Source organism: Megachile rotundata, chromosome 10 (genome assembly GCF_050947335.1).
Source record: "Megachile rotundata isolate GNS110a chromosome 10, iyMegRotu1, whole genome shotgun sequence".
In the NCBI taxonomy this organism is placed as follows: domain Eukaryota; kingdom Metazoa; phylum Arthropoda; class Insecta; order Hymenoptera; family Megachilidae; genus Megachile; species Megachile rotundata.
In genome coordinates this window covers 3,305,534-3,326,720 of record NC_134992.1, presented here as the reverse complement: position 1 = coordinate 3,326,720, position 21,187 = coordinate 3,305,534, and the positions used below count along the sequence as shown (strand labels likewise).

At 31.4% G+C, this 21,187-nt stretch overlaps 1 protein-coding gene across 2 annotated transcripts in view; it reads right to left on the bottom strand.

Moving 5' to 3' along the window:
• Positions 1–505: 505 nt before the first annotated feature.
• LOC100883712 (neural cell adhesion molecule 2) overlaps positions 506–21,187 on the bottom strand; it is a 250,926-nt gene continuing 230,244 nt past the window's right edge. For both annotated transcript variants that reach the window (XM_076536086.1, XM_076536085.1), the window contains exons 6-9: positions 19,777–20,070; positions 18,424–18,813; positions 14,490–14,807; positions 506–5,469 (exon numbers count right to left, since the gene is read on the bottom strand). In XM_076536086.1, coding sequence (XP_076392201.1) covers positions 4,928–5,469; positions 14,490–14,807; positions 18,424–18,813; positions 19,777–20,070 — 1,544 coding nt within the window. In that variant the 3' untranslated portion in view covers positions 506–4,927. The remainder of the gene's footprint in view (positions 5,470–14,489; positions 14,808–18,423; positions 18,814–19,776; positions 20,071–21,187) is intronic.

The window sequence follows — 21,187 nt, the reverse complement described above, 5'->3', positions numbered from 1 at the left end:
TTAGGCGCGAGAAAGATATGTTCCAGATGGATTCCGCATAATTTGACCGAAGCGCAAAAAAAGGGTCTGAATATTTGAAGGAGAAAAACATTGAATCAATGTCTCATTGCCCGTATTCACCCGATTTATCGCCTAATGACTTTTTCTTGTTCCCCACTGTCAAATAAAAGATGCGCGGACAGCGATTTTCATCACCTCAAGAAGCTGTTGAAGACTTTCAAAACCATGTTTCTACGATATCAGCTTCAGAGTGGAAAAAATGTTTCCAGAATTAGTTTGAGCGTATGCAAAAATGTATAGACCTTAAGGGCGAATATTTCGAAAAGCAATAAAACACTTTGTTTCGAACTTGTTTGTTTCTGTTTCACTTTTTGTAAAAACTTAAAAGGCAACCCTCGTACATATAGGCATTGCGTGAGACCGGCAATGGCAGTTTTCGAATTTTCATATCTCCGCTAGGGGGCGCTTCCGCAGAATGGTATTGTATCATCATATTCACCCCCCCCCCCCCCCCCCCCCCATTAATGGGTCAAGTTTCATCAAGATCAGGCGGGGAGGCGAGGATGTTTAAGAATAGCCCTTGATTAATTGCACTCTAACAGGTCCTCGCATTTACGGTTAGGGAGACATCCGCAAAGTCACTAGATTTCATTTGGTTGTTGTGGTTTGCTCCAAACGTAATCGACTACTAATTTTATATTTCACACAGCTTATAAGACGTATTAGAATAGCAGTCAACAGTTTTAGAAAAAACTGAAGTAATGTTTAGTACAAGGAAAAACAGTTACTGGGTATTCGAATACAATTTGCAACAGAAGAATCACACGTAGCAACTACTGTTAAATATTAAGAACTATATTTAAGCTCCAAATTAACACTTTGATATTAACACACCGAGCTGGTTATAATATTCGGAAAATTACATTTATGTTACATTTGTACAAGTATTAATTTTTAAAGCATAATTTACATTCGCTATAGTGAATAAAAATAAGATGTCGCATGACAAAAAAGATTAAACATGAAACTTACAAATGTTTAGTATGGTTTATTAAACTGTTCATATCTAGATAAACTCATAATTTAGGATGTAGGTATATTATTAATGTACATACTGAGCCAAATACAATACATATTAGTAAAATGCTGAGTGATATAAACAGTTAGTCGTTTGTAATAAACAGCTTCATTTAGTATCACATATGTAGACTCTGTATCATATGTTAATGTCGATATATAAATGTCAATATGATTCATGAAACACATAATCAGTGTCAATATACACGCAACAGAGTTTGTAAATCGTATAGTTTTTTCAGTGGCCATTGTAGCAATTCGAAGAATCCAATTTCATGTGAAATTTCGATTTTCAAAACTCATTATCATTTCAAAACTATGATATGTGCATGTCTGAATGTGTTTTTTGATTAGCTACCCGATGGAATAAAACAATATATATAATTGTATACAAAGAAATCGACGACCTTGAAAACTAAAAATAGAATAAGTTTGACAAAAAATGTTCTTGTAACTAATTAGGTCTTTGAATTTAAATATTACATAATCCTTTGTACCACTGAAAAGAAATATTTCAATAGTTTTATTTAAATGGACAACCTTGCACGTAAAAATAGGTTGAGAACAAAGGAATTGCGGTGAAAAAGAGAACGTATTCTCTTAAAAGCGTCTACAATTGCTGGGATTTGGATCTACCTATAGAGATAATATAAATAAGGCAAGCTTTTAGCAGAATATTTAAAATCTTTAGTCAGAAACAAAATTAAAACCTTTTGTAATGTTAGTATTAAATGTTCTGTAATAAAATGTTCTGTACTAAAGGTTCTGCTAAATATTAAACATTCTGAAAAGCATAAAACGTTCTGTTAAGTACTACATGGAAGTTTAAATACTATAAATCTACAAAAATTGAAAAGAAAACAACATCAAATTAAATTACGTTATAAATATAACATATTTTATTCTTTCTCGTAATCTTTAAACGAATTAAATCAGTCGTATTATTCAGTTATTTCGCCATTCGGTTACATTTGTTAACAGTCCCTTTTTCAAAACATTTAGTACGTTTATTTATTTTGTTCATAAAATATTTATCGTGATCAAAAGCTTTGTTCCAAATTCAATAAAACCAATCGACTCTCATTAACCACACAACTGTTTTATCACTCTGATAAAAATGAGAAAATAGAAAACAGAATAAAATGTTGAATATGCACAAAATTCGCAGAACGTATAAATAAATAAAGGACTTATAATTGTAATACAAATTTTTGAAAAATAATAGGAGGAACGATTCTTGTTGTAAGTGTGACACGTGAACAAACAAATGTTCGACTACTAGTAAAAAGGTACTTTCGAGCAGGAATATGTCTCTGTTCGATTTTCTCTTATTTCCTACGTTTTCCCTAGGTACACATTAAGAAAATAGCACAATAACTCTTGATCTGAACAGGGAAAATGCAATCCCTGAAAATGTAGCCACCATTACAGTATAGAGTCAACCATACGAATTAAAATGCGCATTACCGCGTCAGAAGCTACTTATTTTCCACATGAGCACAGAAATACCAGTAAAATAAAAATATTATGCAAGATCGTAAAAGAAATAAAATGCAATAACCAGAATTTAACCACAAACTGGATTTAGAGTTTAATTAAGTTAATGAGTTCAAATATGTTCAAATTACACATCTCGTTTCGAACGATTGTTTCCTATAATAAATGGTTCTCGAGCTTTCGTACTTGCCTACCACCAAAATTTTAATTAAAAAATTCCTGTGTCGCTAAATAAACTTCGAGGTTCAAAAAGTTTGGGAATTTCTGTTACATATTATTTATTCAAAGGTTTAATAGGATTTGCAATATATCCTCCTACACGTATGCATTTATAAAATCTTCTGTTTCAAATTCTGAATGCTTCCTAGTAAACCACCTTCAGAATTCGTTTTAACTTTTCCTCTGATTTTGTAATTATATTCTCTCGAGTATCGAAATGTCTTTCCAGTGCTCGGTTGAAGCGAGAGAAGAGAAAAAAGTCTGCTAGCGACTTTTATTACTGAAAGCAATTTCAAGCAACCCCACTGTTTCAGATGCTGTTTTCTTAAGATTAAAACAAAACTTTATACGCGTTCACTGTTCGCTAAAGTCACTCATCTTTAACCCTCTATTTACTGACGGGAAGTTTTCTCGTGATACTGTATTCATTTAAACGCTTTGATATCCATTTAAGACTTTGAAGTCCATTTCTGTGAAGTTCGTTTTTCAATTCTTGAATGGGAGCATAAGCTTATTTCTCTATGGAAGTATATACAATGGACCAAGATGGATGCCTGGAAGATTGAAAATCGTTCGTTTGGTCGTTTTGCATTAGTAAGCTTCAAAAAGAAGGAAATCTGCATCCTAAAAAAAATTCGTTCCCAGAACATTGACAATGAGTACCACTGGATAACATTTGTCACATCATGCGAAATGTGTTAAGACTTCGAAGTGCCAAATAATTTTTCATATAATTAATAACCTTGGTGATAACTTATAATGAGACTTGTGTTATACGGCGCTTTGTTACACTTTAATTAAGTATTTAAAAAAGTTGGGACAAACTTTAAAGACTTTTAAGAAATTTAGTAAATAAAGGGTTAAGAATCGTTAAAGCTTATGGTTAACCATAATAGACAATTGCTCGACAACTACGCAACTGATTTTTATGAAAGCAATCGAAAATCGCGCGATGCAAGTTTCATTTTTTTTATTGCTCCTAAAATTTTCTATACCGGAGTCCCCAAATTTTTTGAACACACATGTAGGTTCTGTAGATAAAAATTTCAGAGAAATTATAAACTTTATTCCATTAGCGTCATTTCATAAGCTTAAGAGGGTTAGACCCAGTACATTTAACAATGTTAGGTATTAACAATCAGAGTGGTTAATGTAGTGTAATATTTATGGCGGCTTGACGGAAAGCAAAATTTGTATATTTAATTTCAAGTTGTTCAATATTATATTTGTTTTTGACAACAAAACTGTAACTTCGTTTCCATGAAGCAAATATGCAAAATTGAAAATTTATATTTTTATATTAAATATTAAATAATGAATATTATCTGCAATTAAAGCAGTGAACTAAATCTACTCGACTTTCTATTCTCATATGTGCCATTAAAATTAAAAAAATACATTACAAAATATTTACATTATAAGATATTCCAGCTTGTGTTCATAAAAGCTTGCGAGAACAATATTTTATATATTATGAGTACCTACCTGAATGATAATATCAATATTGCCTCCAGACTGCACAAACCCTGAAAATATCTCATACAAAAAAAGTTTAACGACTCATATACCGAATAACAAGGACTTTCAGCATTGCATCAAGGAGTGGAGGAAGATTTTTCCATCAGTGTAGCACCTTCTAAGGGAACTACCGTTTTGGTCACTAATACTAAAGTCTTACAAATTATGCAAATTTATTAGTAGCTGTAACGAAAATACGTAATCACTATCTTTGTGATTAGATTAAATAAAAATGGATTTTGCAGTTACCCAATCAACAGGATTCATATCTATTCCACAACTCATCCTTTGTGACGAGAAGGATACTCTAAGAGTGATCACTCGTTTTTTAAACGAAAAGTTCAGGAAAAACATTATAACACAGAACAAATTTAACAAATATAGTCTTTTGGAGTAAACCACGTGTACCGTCGTGACTATCTCGCCGTCTAAGGCAAGATTTTGCTAGATAGTCTCACTAAAGAATCCATCAGCAAGTTCCGGACGAAGCACTTCTTACATTCTTTTTCACAACACATTTGCCATAGCACAATTCGAAGTGAGCAATGAAGCGGAACGCAACTCATTAATTTGCCGAGTTTCAGTCATGACGTCGCGATTATGAACGAAAAACTGCTTATATACAACTTTCTTGAACGCGCGAACTTCTCGTGTAGATATCGTGACTACGATGGACCGGAAGTGTACTGGGTCGCAATGGGCTCAGACTTTTTTCGACTTTCTCCGTGTATCCGTTTGGATAAACCCACGAGTTCTTGGTGTGCAGCACCGATGACGGTGACGGATAATCAAGATTTTCCAAATGGCTGAAGTCTTTCGTTCTTTCCGGCTTCGTGGTCCCGAAATTTGCCTCGAAAATGTCCGGTCTCTTGTCCACCTTGTTTGGAATCACGTCGGGATCATCGTCAGCCATATCAGCGGACATTTGTCCCTTGGTCTTGTCCCTGGATTCTTTGTTCAAAGGCGTTATCACCACATTGTCCTCTTTGTTCCCATATTGCACCACTTCGGTGTGAGTTTTCATCGGTTGCATGGGACGACTGCGACGATACAAGGTCAGAGTTATCCCAACGATCAAAATGCACAAGGCCGTTATCCCACCAGCGAAACAAGCCACCAGCAAGCTATAGTCCGTGCTTTCGTTCGAAGTTTCACGTCCTGGGAACATAGGAAAACGTGACTCACGTAAACAGGATCGTTACAAGGCTCCGGAGTTTGAGGTTTGGTTCTGGCTTGTTATAGTATCAGCAACAAATTGTCTAATCCCTTGCTTTACCATTTTTTGAACTAACATTGTAACTGTTTTGAAACTGTCAAGTACAAATTAACACCTTGCAAATCTGTTATTTATTCTTTCATACCTGTTTTTTAATGTTACGATACAATCGGTAAAGGAATCAATTCAGGTGATAAAACAGTTTTCATAAATTGTTACAAAATTTTACAAATTTTTGCAACTATAAATGTAACAATTTTTAAGGTATGTTTCACTAACTGACCATTTTCAAAAAACATTTGAAGTCGAAATTTTCCGAAGTGGATTCTAATATAAGTTAGTCGATGAATTGTGATGTAGATAATTAAATTTTAGAATAGCACCACAGTCAGTTTCGTAATATCACTTTGATACATCCAGTGTCAATGGCTACATTTGAACAATTGAAAACGTAATTAAAGTATATTAGGTTGATTGTAGTGAATTTCAATTAAATATCAAATATTAAAGCTACGTTGAACTTCTTTTTTTACTTGTTTAATTCAATTTGTATTATACTTCACTGGAAGGAATTTTAAAATTTAAAAAGTTTTTCCATCGTTATTATAAAATATTGTACTAAAAATATTTATTAAAAACATTCAGACGTTTCTAAAATAGTATAACTTCTTTTAAAACTAGAGTAAAATTACAGTAAATGACATAAACTCTTTTAATAACCAGGGAAATTTCCTATGTGTGACGTATTTGGTGCTTCCAAGAAATTGCATTTTATGTAAGCAGCGAAGGAAAGAGTGATAGGCACTTTCTGAAACTTTTTCATGGAAATTTGAAACAAACGATCACATTTCTGAATTTAATTGGAAAAAGATATTTACAAATTATTTAGAAGGGTGACTACAAGACCAAATTTTGTTTTCGACAGAATGAACATTCGAATGTACAACATCGTTCGTTCGTAAAAAAAAAGACGTTTCAGACGTGTCTGGTAAACGAGATTCGCCTTTTCCGCTATTTATTGGATCACGGAGGAAACGTAAAGAACTTCCGACAGCAAAGATTAAGAATAGAAGAAGAGACTGGACCACTGACGACGATAGCCGAGCTCTTTGGCATTCAGAAAACGCTTTGGTTCGTTAGGCAACGAACGTTTCGCATGTACACGCTTTTCTTTGTGTACGTGTATCTTTGTTCATGTACATACACACGTATACCAAGACAAACACATATCGAGTTAATTTGATTTATGTACGCAGCAACCTTTACTGGCAGTTTGTAACCTGAGTAAATACATCGTTCCCAATACACTAGTTTTACTTTAAATAACGTTAGTGAAAGAACAGTAATTTGAACGAAAATGAGATCATTTGAAAGCTACAATAAACAGTTAATTGTGTAGGTATTTGTGCTTCTTCAGTTACTAATTGAAATATAATACATTCAGATCAAGAAGAAACAGTATTAATCTCTCGCTATATTTTAACGAATTTGAGCCTTAATCGTTACATTTCATTAGAACAGTATTCCTGGCATACTGAAACGTTTTAGACTCAGCCACTTACAATGTTTCTTACAAGAAAGCTATTATTTTAACTTGACAAAAATTGTAAGTAATTTGTGAAAGCTGTTTGAACATATTTCACAGCTGATTTCGGTAAATTTAAACGTTGAATATGAAAAAAATTCAGAAACGTGAAAAAATTAAATGATACTCCTGAGATATAAAAGTTTGAGGGAAAAAATAATAAAAGCACTAGTGTTTCAAAAAAGGTATTCTTTCAGATTGTCAGCATATAAAGTGGCTAAAATTGACATTAATTTGGCAGGGATCGTTTCATACCCCAGTGTGACCGTTAAGAGTTAATTCGTGACGCACTGACAATTCAAATGTGATAAATCCTGCCGGCATTTTTAATAGTTCCAATTGGAGGTTTAAATCCAATTAAAATTTGCATAGTCAAGGACCGTTGAATATGAAATTGATAGAACAATCTAACTTTCTTTATTTGTTTTGGTGGTGTAGCAGTGAATAGTTAGTGTTAACTCACAAATTAATGATATTGCAGGGGTGTGAACATAAAATGTTGCTTTTAAACAAAAGGACACAGCAAGATGAGGTGGTCAAAAGTGCCCATGAATCGATTTCACCTAGTAATGGCCCATTCCATAGCTTACTAAACAGCAATATCGTGTACCAAGTTTCAGCTCTGTATATTAACTGCAAGGATAGTTATAAACAAAATTCTAATTATCGAGTTTCAATCTGTTTCCCCTATTTAGTGACATTTATAAATTCCCAAAAAATGCAAAAATATCACTGACATGACAAAGTATGTTAGATAACTTTCTTTAATTTTTCCGTCGTATATTCAAGATGTAAGAAACAATAAACTGTGAAAAAATCTTAGAAAATATAAATGTCGTATCGAAGTTTGAGAGTAATCATTTTCTTAGTTTTACAATAGAAAGATATTGACATGTCTATTATTATCTTATTTTTCTATGAATTATTTTTTTCAGATATTTTCGTAAGGCGTGTTATAATAAAAGCAAATAAAAAACTGACTTCTTCGACGTGTTTCAAACAAGAACGTAGGTTGACAATTGTAAGCTGTTTTCTTTATACAATGAATGGGTTACGTGATTTTTAATATTTCTGTTTTAGACATAACAAAATATAAATTAAAAAAGTCAAATTAATTTAAAAAAATAGGCTGAGGAACGACATTTTGATTAATGATTAGTAAAATTAATGCACTAACCAGTTAGCAGGATTATAGCAATAAAAAAAATGGATAAAGCTAAGGTAAAATGGAATTTAGAGTTACTTTACAGATTACCAAACATAAACATCAATTTTCTAAAATAATTTAATATCTTCAATTTATATTTTATCCCACTTAAAAAAAATATTACAAATCACATAATAAACTTATTTCTTAAAGAAAATTAAAAGCTTGCAGTTAATTCCATGTTGTTGCACAAAATACATAAAAATATCAGTTCTTTAATTAACTTGCTATTGCACACTTTATCAATGAATTAAAAAAAAATAAGAAGACAGAAGTCACACCAACATTTTTGCAGTTTTGTAGACAGTTTTTTAGTTTCTTTTTTTCCGTACCTGGAAGTTGCAACGAAAAAATATCGAAAAATAGCCATCCATAATTTGTCATGTTGAAAATATCCTCGCATTTCTGTAGAAGTTTTGTATATCACTAAATAGGGGAAACAGGGTGAAACTTGATAATCTAGATTTCGCTTATAACTACCCCTGTGCTTGAGATATAGATAAGAGCGAGGAGAAGAGTAACTGCGAGATAAAAGCAACACGCTTTCTCCTCATTTCTACAAACGTTTTCAGACAATTTATTTTTCATAGTTGCATGTGCATATCTGTTTTGTTCTGTTGATTGGCAGTGAGCCATGATATGAATCGCATGCGCCGGTTAAAGTGAATTGGTAATTCAGATCATTCAGTAAATTTCTACCACTTCAACTTTCTCGTTAGTATTCATAGTTGAACTATTCCTATTATGCCAATCTCTTCTTAGAACGTTCTTAGATAACATCTTTATAAGCTTTTACAGTTAATTTCAACAAATCATATATATTTTGTAGGTTATAAGAGTTCTGTTTCGGAAAACTCGATTGAGGACAAAGGTAATATGTTATGAGTACAAAGCAATTGTAAAAACTATTCCAAGGGCCATATATTATACATGTCATAACTGTAATTGAAAATGGATAAATAGGACACATATACTATGTGAAAAAAATGTTCGAATCTAGACATGAATTCTATTTTTCAATATTTAAATTTACGAGAATTATTTCTATCGTTGTTTAAAATATATGTTCATTTAAGCATTTCTTTTTGTTGTTTTCTATAATAAAAATCCTATATTGCATTAGAACAAGTATTTTTATTTGATTCTCCACAAAATGATTAATGTTGCTTTTGTCCAGTTGGGCCAAGACAAAAATAACAGTAACTGCGGAAAAATGTCACAGTTCTTTGACTAGTTATCGCGGAGAAATTTTTGGATAAAATTATTCACCAATAAACATACTTTGTTGTTATATAATTTTGGTTTCTCTACTTTTAGAAGCTGATTGACAATGAAGCCATAATATAAAAAATGTTAATTTTGTCTCCGCTCACCCTTATGGGTTTCAAACTTGCACACGATGTTGATTTTCGGTAAAATATTAAACAGTATATTACAAAATAAATTCAATTCAAGATTACTTTTTAATTTTCAACATGAATACCTAACTTGCAGTGAATGACCAAATTACTATACTCAAGAGATATCTGTTTAAAAATATGTGATAGACGTGACTTTAATTAATTTAACACTGGTATCGATACTTAATATACTCTATGAATAATGGATGTACATAATAAGTGTATGTTAAGTATTCTACGTTTTCTCTATTAGTGGTTGAAAAACCTTGACTTCAATTTAAGCAACGTTATATTTAGTAAGTGCTGAATTTTTCTGTATTTAGAATTGTAAATAATGAAGGTGACGTGACGAAACATTAAATAATTGTATTTTCTTGTATAATATAGAGTTCGACTTAGATTGAAGTATTCGATTTTTAATTTTAAATACATGCATTATTTTAAAAAAATAATTCACTGTAATGAGATACACAATACATTACAGTCCCTGGTCATCGAATTAGGACGACTGTACATTTTCAGCATTGTTCACGTTTTCTCTAAAATAACAAGGCCTGTTCAATTTGCAATCATATAATTCATTAGCTGCTAACACGATACACTACTACAGTAGATAACATTATTAACACATAATAACATCTTGTATTTGCGCCCTTTGCTTTGGCGACAACTTGTCTCCTTTCCGTCAAGCTGGATAAACATTGCTCGATCATATGCTTTATATCTTCATTATTTTCGTAAATATTTGTAATTCTTGTTTTCAACTGACAATGAGATAATGTGGTGTTTGGAAAGTTGTAAACTATTCTTCTGAGTGGGCACCAGACATTTTCTATAGCATTTATCATTGACCTCACGCGCCATCAATACTCGACCCTAACGTAAACGCTTGCACGACACTTAATCACTCATCACCCACACCATTTGATTATTATCACGGTAGTAACCCATCAATTGATATCGTTATCAATGTATTTAGTAATAATTTTGCATGACTTAAGACAATTTTGTTATCCTAATTTGATGGCCAAGGACTATATATTTTAAATATTGAAAATGTAATATATTATAACATTAACCGTTTTAGTGCCAGAGGTTTTTAAAAATCCATGTCGAATTGTGCCATGAAGCGCGATAGCGCTTCCTTCATTTATCTGCGAATAATGCCGATCGACGCGGTCGCGCCGCTCTTTTTTTTCGTTGAAATATGCCGCTCGGCGCACTCGCGCTTTAGATTGATAGGCAATTTTTAAATATTGTTAAAAATAAACCTTGGGACTCAATGTGTTAAAGAAAGACAGCTAATTATGCAGGTTGTTTACGATTATTTGAAAGAAAATTTGTAATTACGAGAGGAAACTCTCGACAGACTCGCGACAAAAATTGACGATCGTCATCAAAAATAGCGACACGGTTCACCACAGTATGCGAACAGCGCGATCGCGCTGCGTGGCACTAAAACGGTTAAACTAAAAATACGTACTCTACTTCATCAGTCAATGTTATAAAACATGGAACCTTTTGTTTATATCATAATAATTTAACCACTCGCCGTATTTACGACACGTCTGGCACCAGTCGTTCGAACATCGGAAAAACGTGGGAAAGTGTTCTTTACGACTGTGTTTAAAACCGCTGCTATTCTTTCTTGAATTGCTTCCAAGTCATTAAAACGAATTCGTTTGATGGCCATTTCGAACTTTAGAAACAGGAAACAGCAAAGAGATGCAGCAGCCAGCAAATAAATTGAGTATTTGAGTAAGATAACCTATTTAAGACTTAAAAATCTAATGACAACCAATAAAAATTCGTCGGAGTTTTATCGTGCAGTCCAATCGGCCATTTCCAAAATAAGATTGAAACATCTTGTTACGAGTCAGATAACCATTCCCATATGTAGTTTATATGTAGTTTTCATGACTCTGATTGGGAGACCTCTAATATTGTTAATATGACTAAAAAAAATATCAATTAGTAAACTTTTTCAATGGACTGAGTAAATATTATGAGATGTCAATTAATAGGAACAGTTATTTTTTCAACTAAACTTTTGTTCAGCATAAATTGTACAAAATGTAAAAAGATTAGAAAGTCTTCAACATTGCAACAAGTAACCTTTCAACCTATTACAAACCTAACGCTGAATAAAGTTAATCGGCAACCTATCTACCCTGTGTATTCATTTAACCCATCATACACATAATCGATTTCATCTGCACATATTATAAACTATCGTGCTGCCTACGAGAAAAAACGAAAAGAATACAATACAACAAAATATCTGATTTTCCATGAAGCGAAATCTGCCATTTTGTTTGCCGGAAGCTAACATTCTGTTCAACGTATCTGTTCGTATTTGCAAAAGCTGCTGATACACATTTCGTGCGTGTACGTGTTAGGAAGAAATGACAGGGTTGGGTTGAAACCGGTTGGAACAGTTCGAAGAGGTGCGCAAAGGTTAAGACGGGGTTAGAGGTGGTCTAAAATACCCTGTATTATCAGTAGAACGAACACAGCTACCAATCCAAGATGAGTCCGTGTCGCAAACGTGTTCGAAGTCGTACACACAGACACCTAGATAGCAAACGTACCAACACATAGCGGAATCGTCCACGGTCCGACATGAATAAACCATGAGGATGGAAATTAAAGGCGATAAATGCGCCTCGAATGAGACAGCAGCGAAGAAAGGGGACCCGGTCTTTATGGGATTTTAATTCAGGGTCCGCGAAAAGGAAAATACAAAGAAACGTATCGTATGGAAGGAGGTTGCCGAGGAAAAGAGGTCTTAAAATTAACGCGGATGTGAATATAATTGCGTCTCTGAATATCGGGCAAAGGCGTTTGCACGTGGCGATATGAATCGTTCACCCTGTCGTATAATTTAGGCAAATTTAGGTACTGACGAATATTCTCAAGTCTTTTTCTTTTTCTGTGCGTTGATATTAACGGAATATTACTATTCATTAATGTTATGCTAACAATGATATTACTGACAGATATTACAGTGAGATTCAAATAGTATAGGTTCAATATTCGTGTTTTTATTCATCTGATAATACTTTATAAATGTATTACTGTATAATGTACTAATAAAATTGTGCTATAATAACATCAGTTGTTAAATTAATTGAAACTTTATAGACACTCGTAAGCGTATAAACTTTTTCAGGAAAATGGTGATGTAGGAAGCATCCTATTCCAAGTTAGTTTTTGGCAACTTTTTAAATTTAGAAATGATCAAATTTCAAATTAAAAAAACTACTAAATTGTAGAATTGTAAAATTTCTAATGTAGAATTCTACACCACAACACCATAGAATTTTAGAACTAATGGGTTTAAAAAAAAATTTGGACCTTGGAAATTTGACAATTTAAAAATTTCGTACAATAGATTTTTGGAAATCGATAAATTTTGAATTTTAGATTCTTCGCAGTTCGATAATTTGAAATTTGAAATTTTTGCAAATTTGGAAATTTGAAAATTGGAAATTGCAAAATTTAAGGATATTCAAACTTGAAAATACAATAACTAAGAAAAATTAGAAAAATAATTCGAAAATTTGGAAATGTAAGAATTTGGAAATTTGAAAAATTATAAATTCAATAACTTAAACATTTGGAAATTCGAAAATAAAAAAATTTTAAAATTAAAAAATTCTCAAGTTTATACATATATCTGTCTTTATGAAACAAAAGCTTACATTGAGCGATCAAATAGCAAAACTTACATAATTATACTAAATAATAGTTATTTATGTATGCACATAAAATATCGCATATAAACACGACTTTATTTTTTAATACGCGAATTGCACCGTTCACATTGCACACATAGTAATAACTTATTCTGATACTAGAAAAATGTAAGTTTTGCTATAGGTAGTATAGGTCTTAGTCTTTAAATACTATTAACAATTGTTGGGAAATATTAACGAAATAACTATATTCTACAGAAAAATAATTTAATAGTATGGATCAGTTAAAAATGTGCTTTGAATGTATACATATTGAAAATAAAATATAATTACAAAATTATATTTTCTTCTAAAACAAATGTTAGAGGTTGTGCAATATAAAATACCGTTTCTCTGTTAATTTTTTAAGGAAAGTGCCGTGTGTCTCATAGTTCTGTCGCGGATAATTTCATTCCTATGTAGTTTTACAAAATTTTTACATCCATAAATGCTTCATAAGTGACCATTCCTTTTTATACAAAAAGAAGATAAAAAAGAATCTGCTTACAGGAAAAACCTAGTCTCGAATAACACGAAACACATCTAATTTCTCCCGCCAAATACTAAAGCAAAAGTTGAAAATTCCTCGTGCATAACTAAAATCAAGCAATAACGATTATACACGTCGAACACAAGGTAAATTATCAAATTCATGAAAATATAAAGAGAATGAAAAAAATCATTTTTTATGCAATAAAAAATGAATAATTTGTTAATTTGTATTCGATAAAATGTTAACAATTCGTTAGTTTTTAACGTTAAAAAATTAACGTCAACCATACCGAAACAGAGTTTGAAACATAGTTAAACTGTTACCTATAAAGTTTAGTTATCGAATACAGTTAACTGATTAAGCATGATATAAAAACTGCTGCAAGCATTTATTGCTATAGTTCAGATCTACCTACCACAAATAATTTTCAAAAATTTATTTACTTATCAGCGGAGGGAAGTCAGTAGGTTTAAACTAGGCTTCAGATATAATATAGTCTTATAAGGATTAACATTCCATATCCACGTTTCGAGAACTTACCAGTGGTATACATAGCAACTCCTTTCAGCGTGACTGGTTCAAGGACAACAGGATCACTACGTCCTTTAGCGTTGACTGCGTACAGATGTAGCCTGTAGTTACGACCAGGTTCTAAACCAGGAACTTCGAAAACCGGACCGGATGAACTGGATCTCTCTGTGCGATTCAAGTAGATGGTATTGACATGATTAACGTTCTCTTCGCTATAGACCTCGAGTTCGTAATTAGTCAAGGGCAAACCGCCATCAAATCCCTCCGAGCATCTGACAATCAGCCAGTCAGCGTCTCTCGAGTCGGTGGCTTTAAAGTCCTCATGACCTGTTTCATACGAAGAAATGAAAGATTTAGAGGAAACAAGGATGAAAACGAGAATTCAGTTATTTCGTTAATTGATTTAAAAATACATGAATACATAAATAGTTACATGACATATTGGAAATACTTTTTACTCCATTAGTACTTTTTTATATCTTTAGCACGTAATTAACGAATCAGTCAAATCACTGCTTTTTATTTACAAAATTTGTGAAGATCATTGTGAATTTGTATTTTAAATTGTGAAGTTTATAAAGATTATGTTTCATTTATTTCTTTATTTTATTTTTAATTTCATGTCATGTGTGTTATACGCTGGTTACGTTTGTTATAATGCGAATGTGATAAACCGTGTCAAGGTTTGAATTATATCTAAGTCTTACTTCACTCAAATTTAGAAGATATAGAATTTTTATGAATGCAATACTTAGATTTAGGCCATAGCATAGTATGTGGATTAACATTCATTTATAGTACCAATATAACAAAAATAAAATGTTTTCACCTTACAAACCTAGTTCATTTTTACTGATTTTAACACACTGTGAGTATTGGGTTCAATTCTAATTTATAATTTGTATAATCAAAGACTGCTAAATGTATAATATACTGAACAACTTTCTTTATATCTTAATATTGCAGTAGCAATAAGTTATGAATGATACATAATAATAATGTAGTGATGTGAATACTGCAACTATCAAAAAGTTCTAGGTTAAGTAAAAGTAGACGAAACAAGTATATTGCAGAAGCTTATGCATTTATGGTACGTTGAAGTCTATGAAGTATAATAAAATTATGAAGTCTATGAGATCTACAGTCTGTAGATTGCATAATTTACGTTCATTTTGCATACTACGGTGTATCATAAATACACAAACATCCATAGTTTACAAATAAGAATCAAATTTGCTGCGTCACAACATGGCGGCACCTACGAAGCGAGTATGGCAACAATATACGCATAATGTATACAAATGAGTATTGCTGCACGGTAATGCTAACGACGTCAGGTGCGTATAATTTAACCTTTTGCACTTGGTGATTTTATTTTAATATTTAAAGTGTCCCTTCAAAGGGGACAACCGAGTGCAAAAGATTAATAAGGAAATATCTGTTAAACTATTACAAATATTTCTTTTATTAAAAATATATCTTTAAAAGAAATGTTTCTCTTTAATATTTTGTAATTAACCATAAATTGAAATCGTGTGCATAATTGTTATGCAGAGTATTATTATCGTACTTTATTATAATACTTTTATAGTATATACAGTTTGAAGTGGTTAATGAGCAAGCTAAATAATTTATTAAGTTCAATTAATTATTTAGCCACCTACATTAGTACGGGTCATTTCGCCAGTTAATTATACAGAGATATTGAAAATGTGAAAATATAATGAATTTTAGTAGGGTATTAGGAACCAAAATTAAATAGATGATGTAAATTGAAATCTTTGTACAAATTCAAATTTGGAGTCTAATGTTCATAGGTCAAAGTGCTTAAAATATTAGAAGAGTGCAAGTTCTAATAGAAGTATTCTGTCGGGTTTATAAAGGACGACTGTGAAATACAACCACGGAAGAATTTGCAATAAATTAATAATAATTATTATCATTATTGTGAAATTATTTGTTGTAAAATTAACAGCTACTATGTTGTAGTTAAATAAAGGAAATATATAAATAATATCATGTAGATATTGTGTATTGATTTCCGTTTTTGCACAAATTAACAGTACATGCAATTATATCTCACGTCTTTTATATTTAATGTGAACAGGATTAATACGATAAAAAAGGTTACAAATTAATTATTGTTAACTATACATATATATGGAATGGAAACTTTTGCATGTTCCTAATAGGTTACTTAAATTACTCCTTCGGTTTTCGTGATAAAAGAAATATTTCAGAAGTATGCTGTTGTAGTGTATGGAAAACCTACTTTAACATTAAAAGCTTATTGGAGAATAATGACATAAAAAACGTTCACCATTTTTTTTACTGAGTTTTTTTTTACTGAGAAATAATGTTTCTTACTTATCCTTTAATACAGTGTTTTTAGTCACGAATAATGATATATTGCAGAAAATTATTTTTATCAAATGATTGTTCTTTTAAAAGTAAATTATTGTGAAAAATAGTTTAAGAAATTGACTAAATAGCTTATAAAATTGATTAGCATGTTTCATAGCAATTATACTATACATTCTGTTTTAATTTCTTTAATATAATTTTTATTTAAAGCGAAGAAATTTGATACTATTTTCGTTCTTAAAAAATGTCGTTAGATCATGAGAAACCTAATGTGTTCCTATAATAGTAAATAATTTCAAATAAAATTCGAACGTAATAAAAAAATACAAAGAAAATGAAGTGTAAAGCAAAGATGAATTATCTTCTATGTAGGTAAAACTTGAAATTGAAGAATTTTATTAAATAAAACGATTTATTGGAAATTATTTATGAACCATAAAGTACACGTGCAGAGCTGCGCATACAGTAACCTGTTGGATGATTAATATTTATAACTAATGTGATATCATATGCATGATTAATGATTGTGCCTTCTACATAATCCATCGACCATGATCAATGTATAATAAATGTAATTCACAAACACAGTTAACTCTACAATCATTAATCATGAAATGATTACATTTCTAATTATGATTAATTATGAACTTATAATGATGATATATTGCTTTCAGATAATTTGTATTTGTCAAATTCAATGGAAAGGAGAAAATAAATAAATAAATATACATTTATACATGTACGTATAACTACAAATCGTGTTCTTGTTAGCATGGAGGTAGTTTAAATTTTCATTTTTCTATATCTTCAAATCTACGTGTCTAACATATGTTAAAATGTAAATTTTTAAATTAAGGAGTTTATATTTTTTCAACGTCTTAAATTTTTAGATTTAGAAATTTGCACATTTTCAAATTATTGTATTTAAAAATTTTCTGATTTAGAATTCGCGAAAGTTTTAAATCTCAAATTCACAAATTTAAACGTCTATACTGCTCAATTCTGCTTTCTCAATTTTATATTTTTTTATGTTGTATTTTCCTTGTTCAGTAAAAATAAAATAAAGTCAATTTCCTTTGTTACAACTGAAATTAGAATATCGTTTCTGAAGAGGTTAAATAATTTCTCACTTCGTAACACAATTTTACAAATTTTAGTGACATTTAACAGTTGTATATAAAAGGATTAAATGTCCTTGCAAAATACCGAAGACTTTTGGGGTCAGTTTAGTGAGGAATTTATTAGGATAAAAAGTCCCAAGGACAAAAAAAAGGTTGCCTAAAGCGACCCCAAAGAGCATCAAGCACCCTAAGCGGCAGGATCTCCATCTCCGGTATCGGTCTACTGTAACAAGAAACCCCAGACCCCTTCAATCGATCCCCAAAGCCCGCCTAATTTCACGAATTTTCTCGCACGACTGGTCACCTTGTCTTTCCGAGGATACAGCAGAAAACAGGCTGTTGAACACAATACAGGGTTATCGATCGTAAGCCGTCATTCTGTACGATGGGTAATGACATAGTTGACACCATTTAGGTCAGAAGAAGGGTTCAAACAGCATGGATCGAGTGCTACTTACCCATTCGATAGGCGTAGGGTCCAGTCGACTGAAGGGCTGTGCAATTTTGCAGGGGGTAAGGTTTTCCGGCCACGATGATCTGAAAAACACACGGGGTCTTTTGCACCCCGATCCGGTTTTTGGCCCAGCAAGCAACCGTGCCGTAGTCCATGTCGTTTGCTGGCGTGTAATTCAGCCTGGAGCCGTGCCAGTGGCTAGTGATCAGACTCACAGGTTTGACATGTGTAAATTTATTGGCAGGCACATTCATCAGCTCTCCGGAATTATTGAAGGTCCAGTGGAAAGTTGTGGGTGGCGGTTTCGACTGAACAGCACATACCAACGAGATCGTCTCGTGCTTCAAAGCACCAACCACTTGAGTCGAAGAACCGTCCTTGCAGATCGGTACATCTGAAAATGCGACAAGTCACGATCTCAGATGTCGACCTGGGGCGATATCTTTTCTCCTTCAACTTTCAATGAATTCCGTCGCGACAGCTTTTTTATGGATAACGTATATGTTGCAGACTAGTGATCATGAAAGTTTGCTCAATAATGTTAATAACAACGATTGTATTAACGATGTTAGTTGATTTTTTTTGTATATTATTAAGAATGTGTTGTATATTAGTTCAAAATTTCTGAGTATTCAACTTTCGGAACATGTAATGTTAAAAATTTGTAAATCAATAAAATTAAATACAAATTTGCAAATTTGTAAGTTTGAAAATATGTAAATTTGTAAATACATAAATTTATAAGTTTGTAAACTAGTAAATTCGTTACTTCGTAAACCTATAAATTCGTACATTTAAAAATTTGGAAATTTATAAACATAGAAACACGAAAATTTAAACACTTAAAACGTGATTTTATAAATTTATGAACTTTAGAGTTTGTTATATTAGAATTTTGAAAATTCAAAACTTAGTAATTTTATACATTTATAAACTTCAGAGTATGAAATATCGAACATTTCTGGATCTATGAACAGGAGAATTTGTAATTGCGAAAATTGATAACATTGTATATTTGAAAATACCTACATTTCTATCAAGGAAACACAGTTGCTGTATTATTGATTTTAATAAAACTTTTTCTAATAAGTATATAACAAAAGTAATTTGACCCATCTGTGGTCTATTGTTTTTTAAATTGTCACTTATTATTCCACCACCTTCATTAATTGTTGCAATATCATTTAGAGACGCAGATCTTTTAAAATCAAACACTGAGCATTCCAAATAATAAGCATTGACAAAAGCAATAAAAAGACGGTTTATTTTTTAAAATTGACTGAGCAGTATTTATTTGAATTATAATACATTTCTAGTTCTGATTTAAACAGGAAAACGTCTAGTAGTTCATACTTACATAATACCTCGAGTGTGACTGGCCTACTAGTAGATTTCCCTTCAGCATTGACTGCCATACAGGAATATTCACCAGCAGAATTTCTAGTCACGCTTTGCAAAACTAGAGATTGCCCGCTGGGAAGAAAAATTCCAGCAGTTGCATTTTGATGTAACTCCTTATTGTCTTTGTACCAGACCAACTTGTACGCCTCCGGGTTTGCTTGTATGTTGCATTCGAAGTAAACGTCGTCACCCTCATTTATATCGTTCGCTTTCAAGCTTGAACCTAGTTTGATCGTCACTATTGGAGCGTCTGGAAATAATAAATACAATGAAAATAATAAGTAGATATAAATATCTACCAAAATCAATGTTATCACAATTAATTCTTAGTTTATACATAAATAGTAAATCAATGTTCTTGGTGGCAACTTGTTCTATGCTACTTTTTTTGAAATTCCCACATTTTTAATTTTTGAAATTGTCAGATTTTCAAAGTTACAAAATCTCTAAATGTGACATTCCCATACTTACAAACCTTTAAATTTTTCAGTATTTGAACTTTCAAATTTTCTAATATCCAAATTTTAAATTCAAAAGATTCCTATGCCCTTAAACTCTCAAATTCACAAATTTTCGAATTCACAAATTTTCAAATTCACAAATTTTCAAATTCTTAAATTCTCAAATTCTTAAATTCTCAAATTCTCAAATTCTCAAATTCTCAAATTCTCAAATTCTCAAATTCTCAAATTCTCAAATTCTCAACGTCTCAAATTTTCAATAAACTTCAAACTTCATAAATTTTCAAAAAGTCTCATATTTTGAAATTTACATATGCACAAATCTTCAAAACCTCCAAAATATAAACAATCCTAAATTCCCAAATCTCTGAACTCTCAAAATTCACAAATTTTCGAAATCTCAGATTCTCAAATTTGAAGTTCTCAATCTTCAAATTCCAAAATCTGAGAATCCTTCAATATCTAACAGTCTATTTTTATCATTTACTAAATAATTTTAAAAAAATATTAGCGTCGAATTTAATATACATACTAAGAATTAATAGCGAAATGCGAATAAAGAAGTTTCTGAATATAAATAAATATATTCGTCGTAAAATTGTACGGCAATCGTAAACTTTTAAACATTAATATTGGAGAATGCACTGATTTAAAGAAATTGGTCTGCTAGCATTATATTCAACAAATATTGATTCAAATATTTACTTATTTTCGAATTGTACTATTTCGATGTTGATTTTACTTAAAATAATACGAGCATAGCGCACATATTAATTTTTTGCACTTGAGGTTATTGTTTGCTATTTGCATATAAAAACTCTGAAGCTTTTTAGTTAAAAAATTCGCTGCATTTTTTTGAAGGTATTATTTCTTTATTATTAATTGCTACTATTATTTGTATTGTGA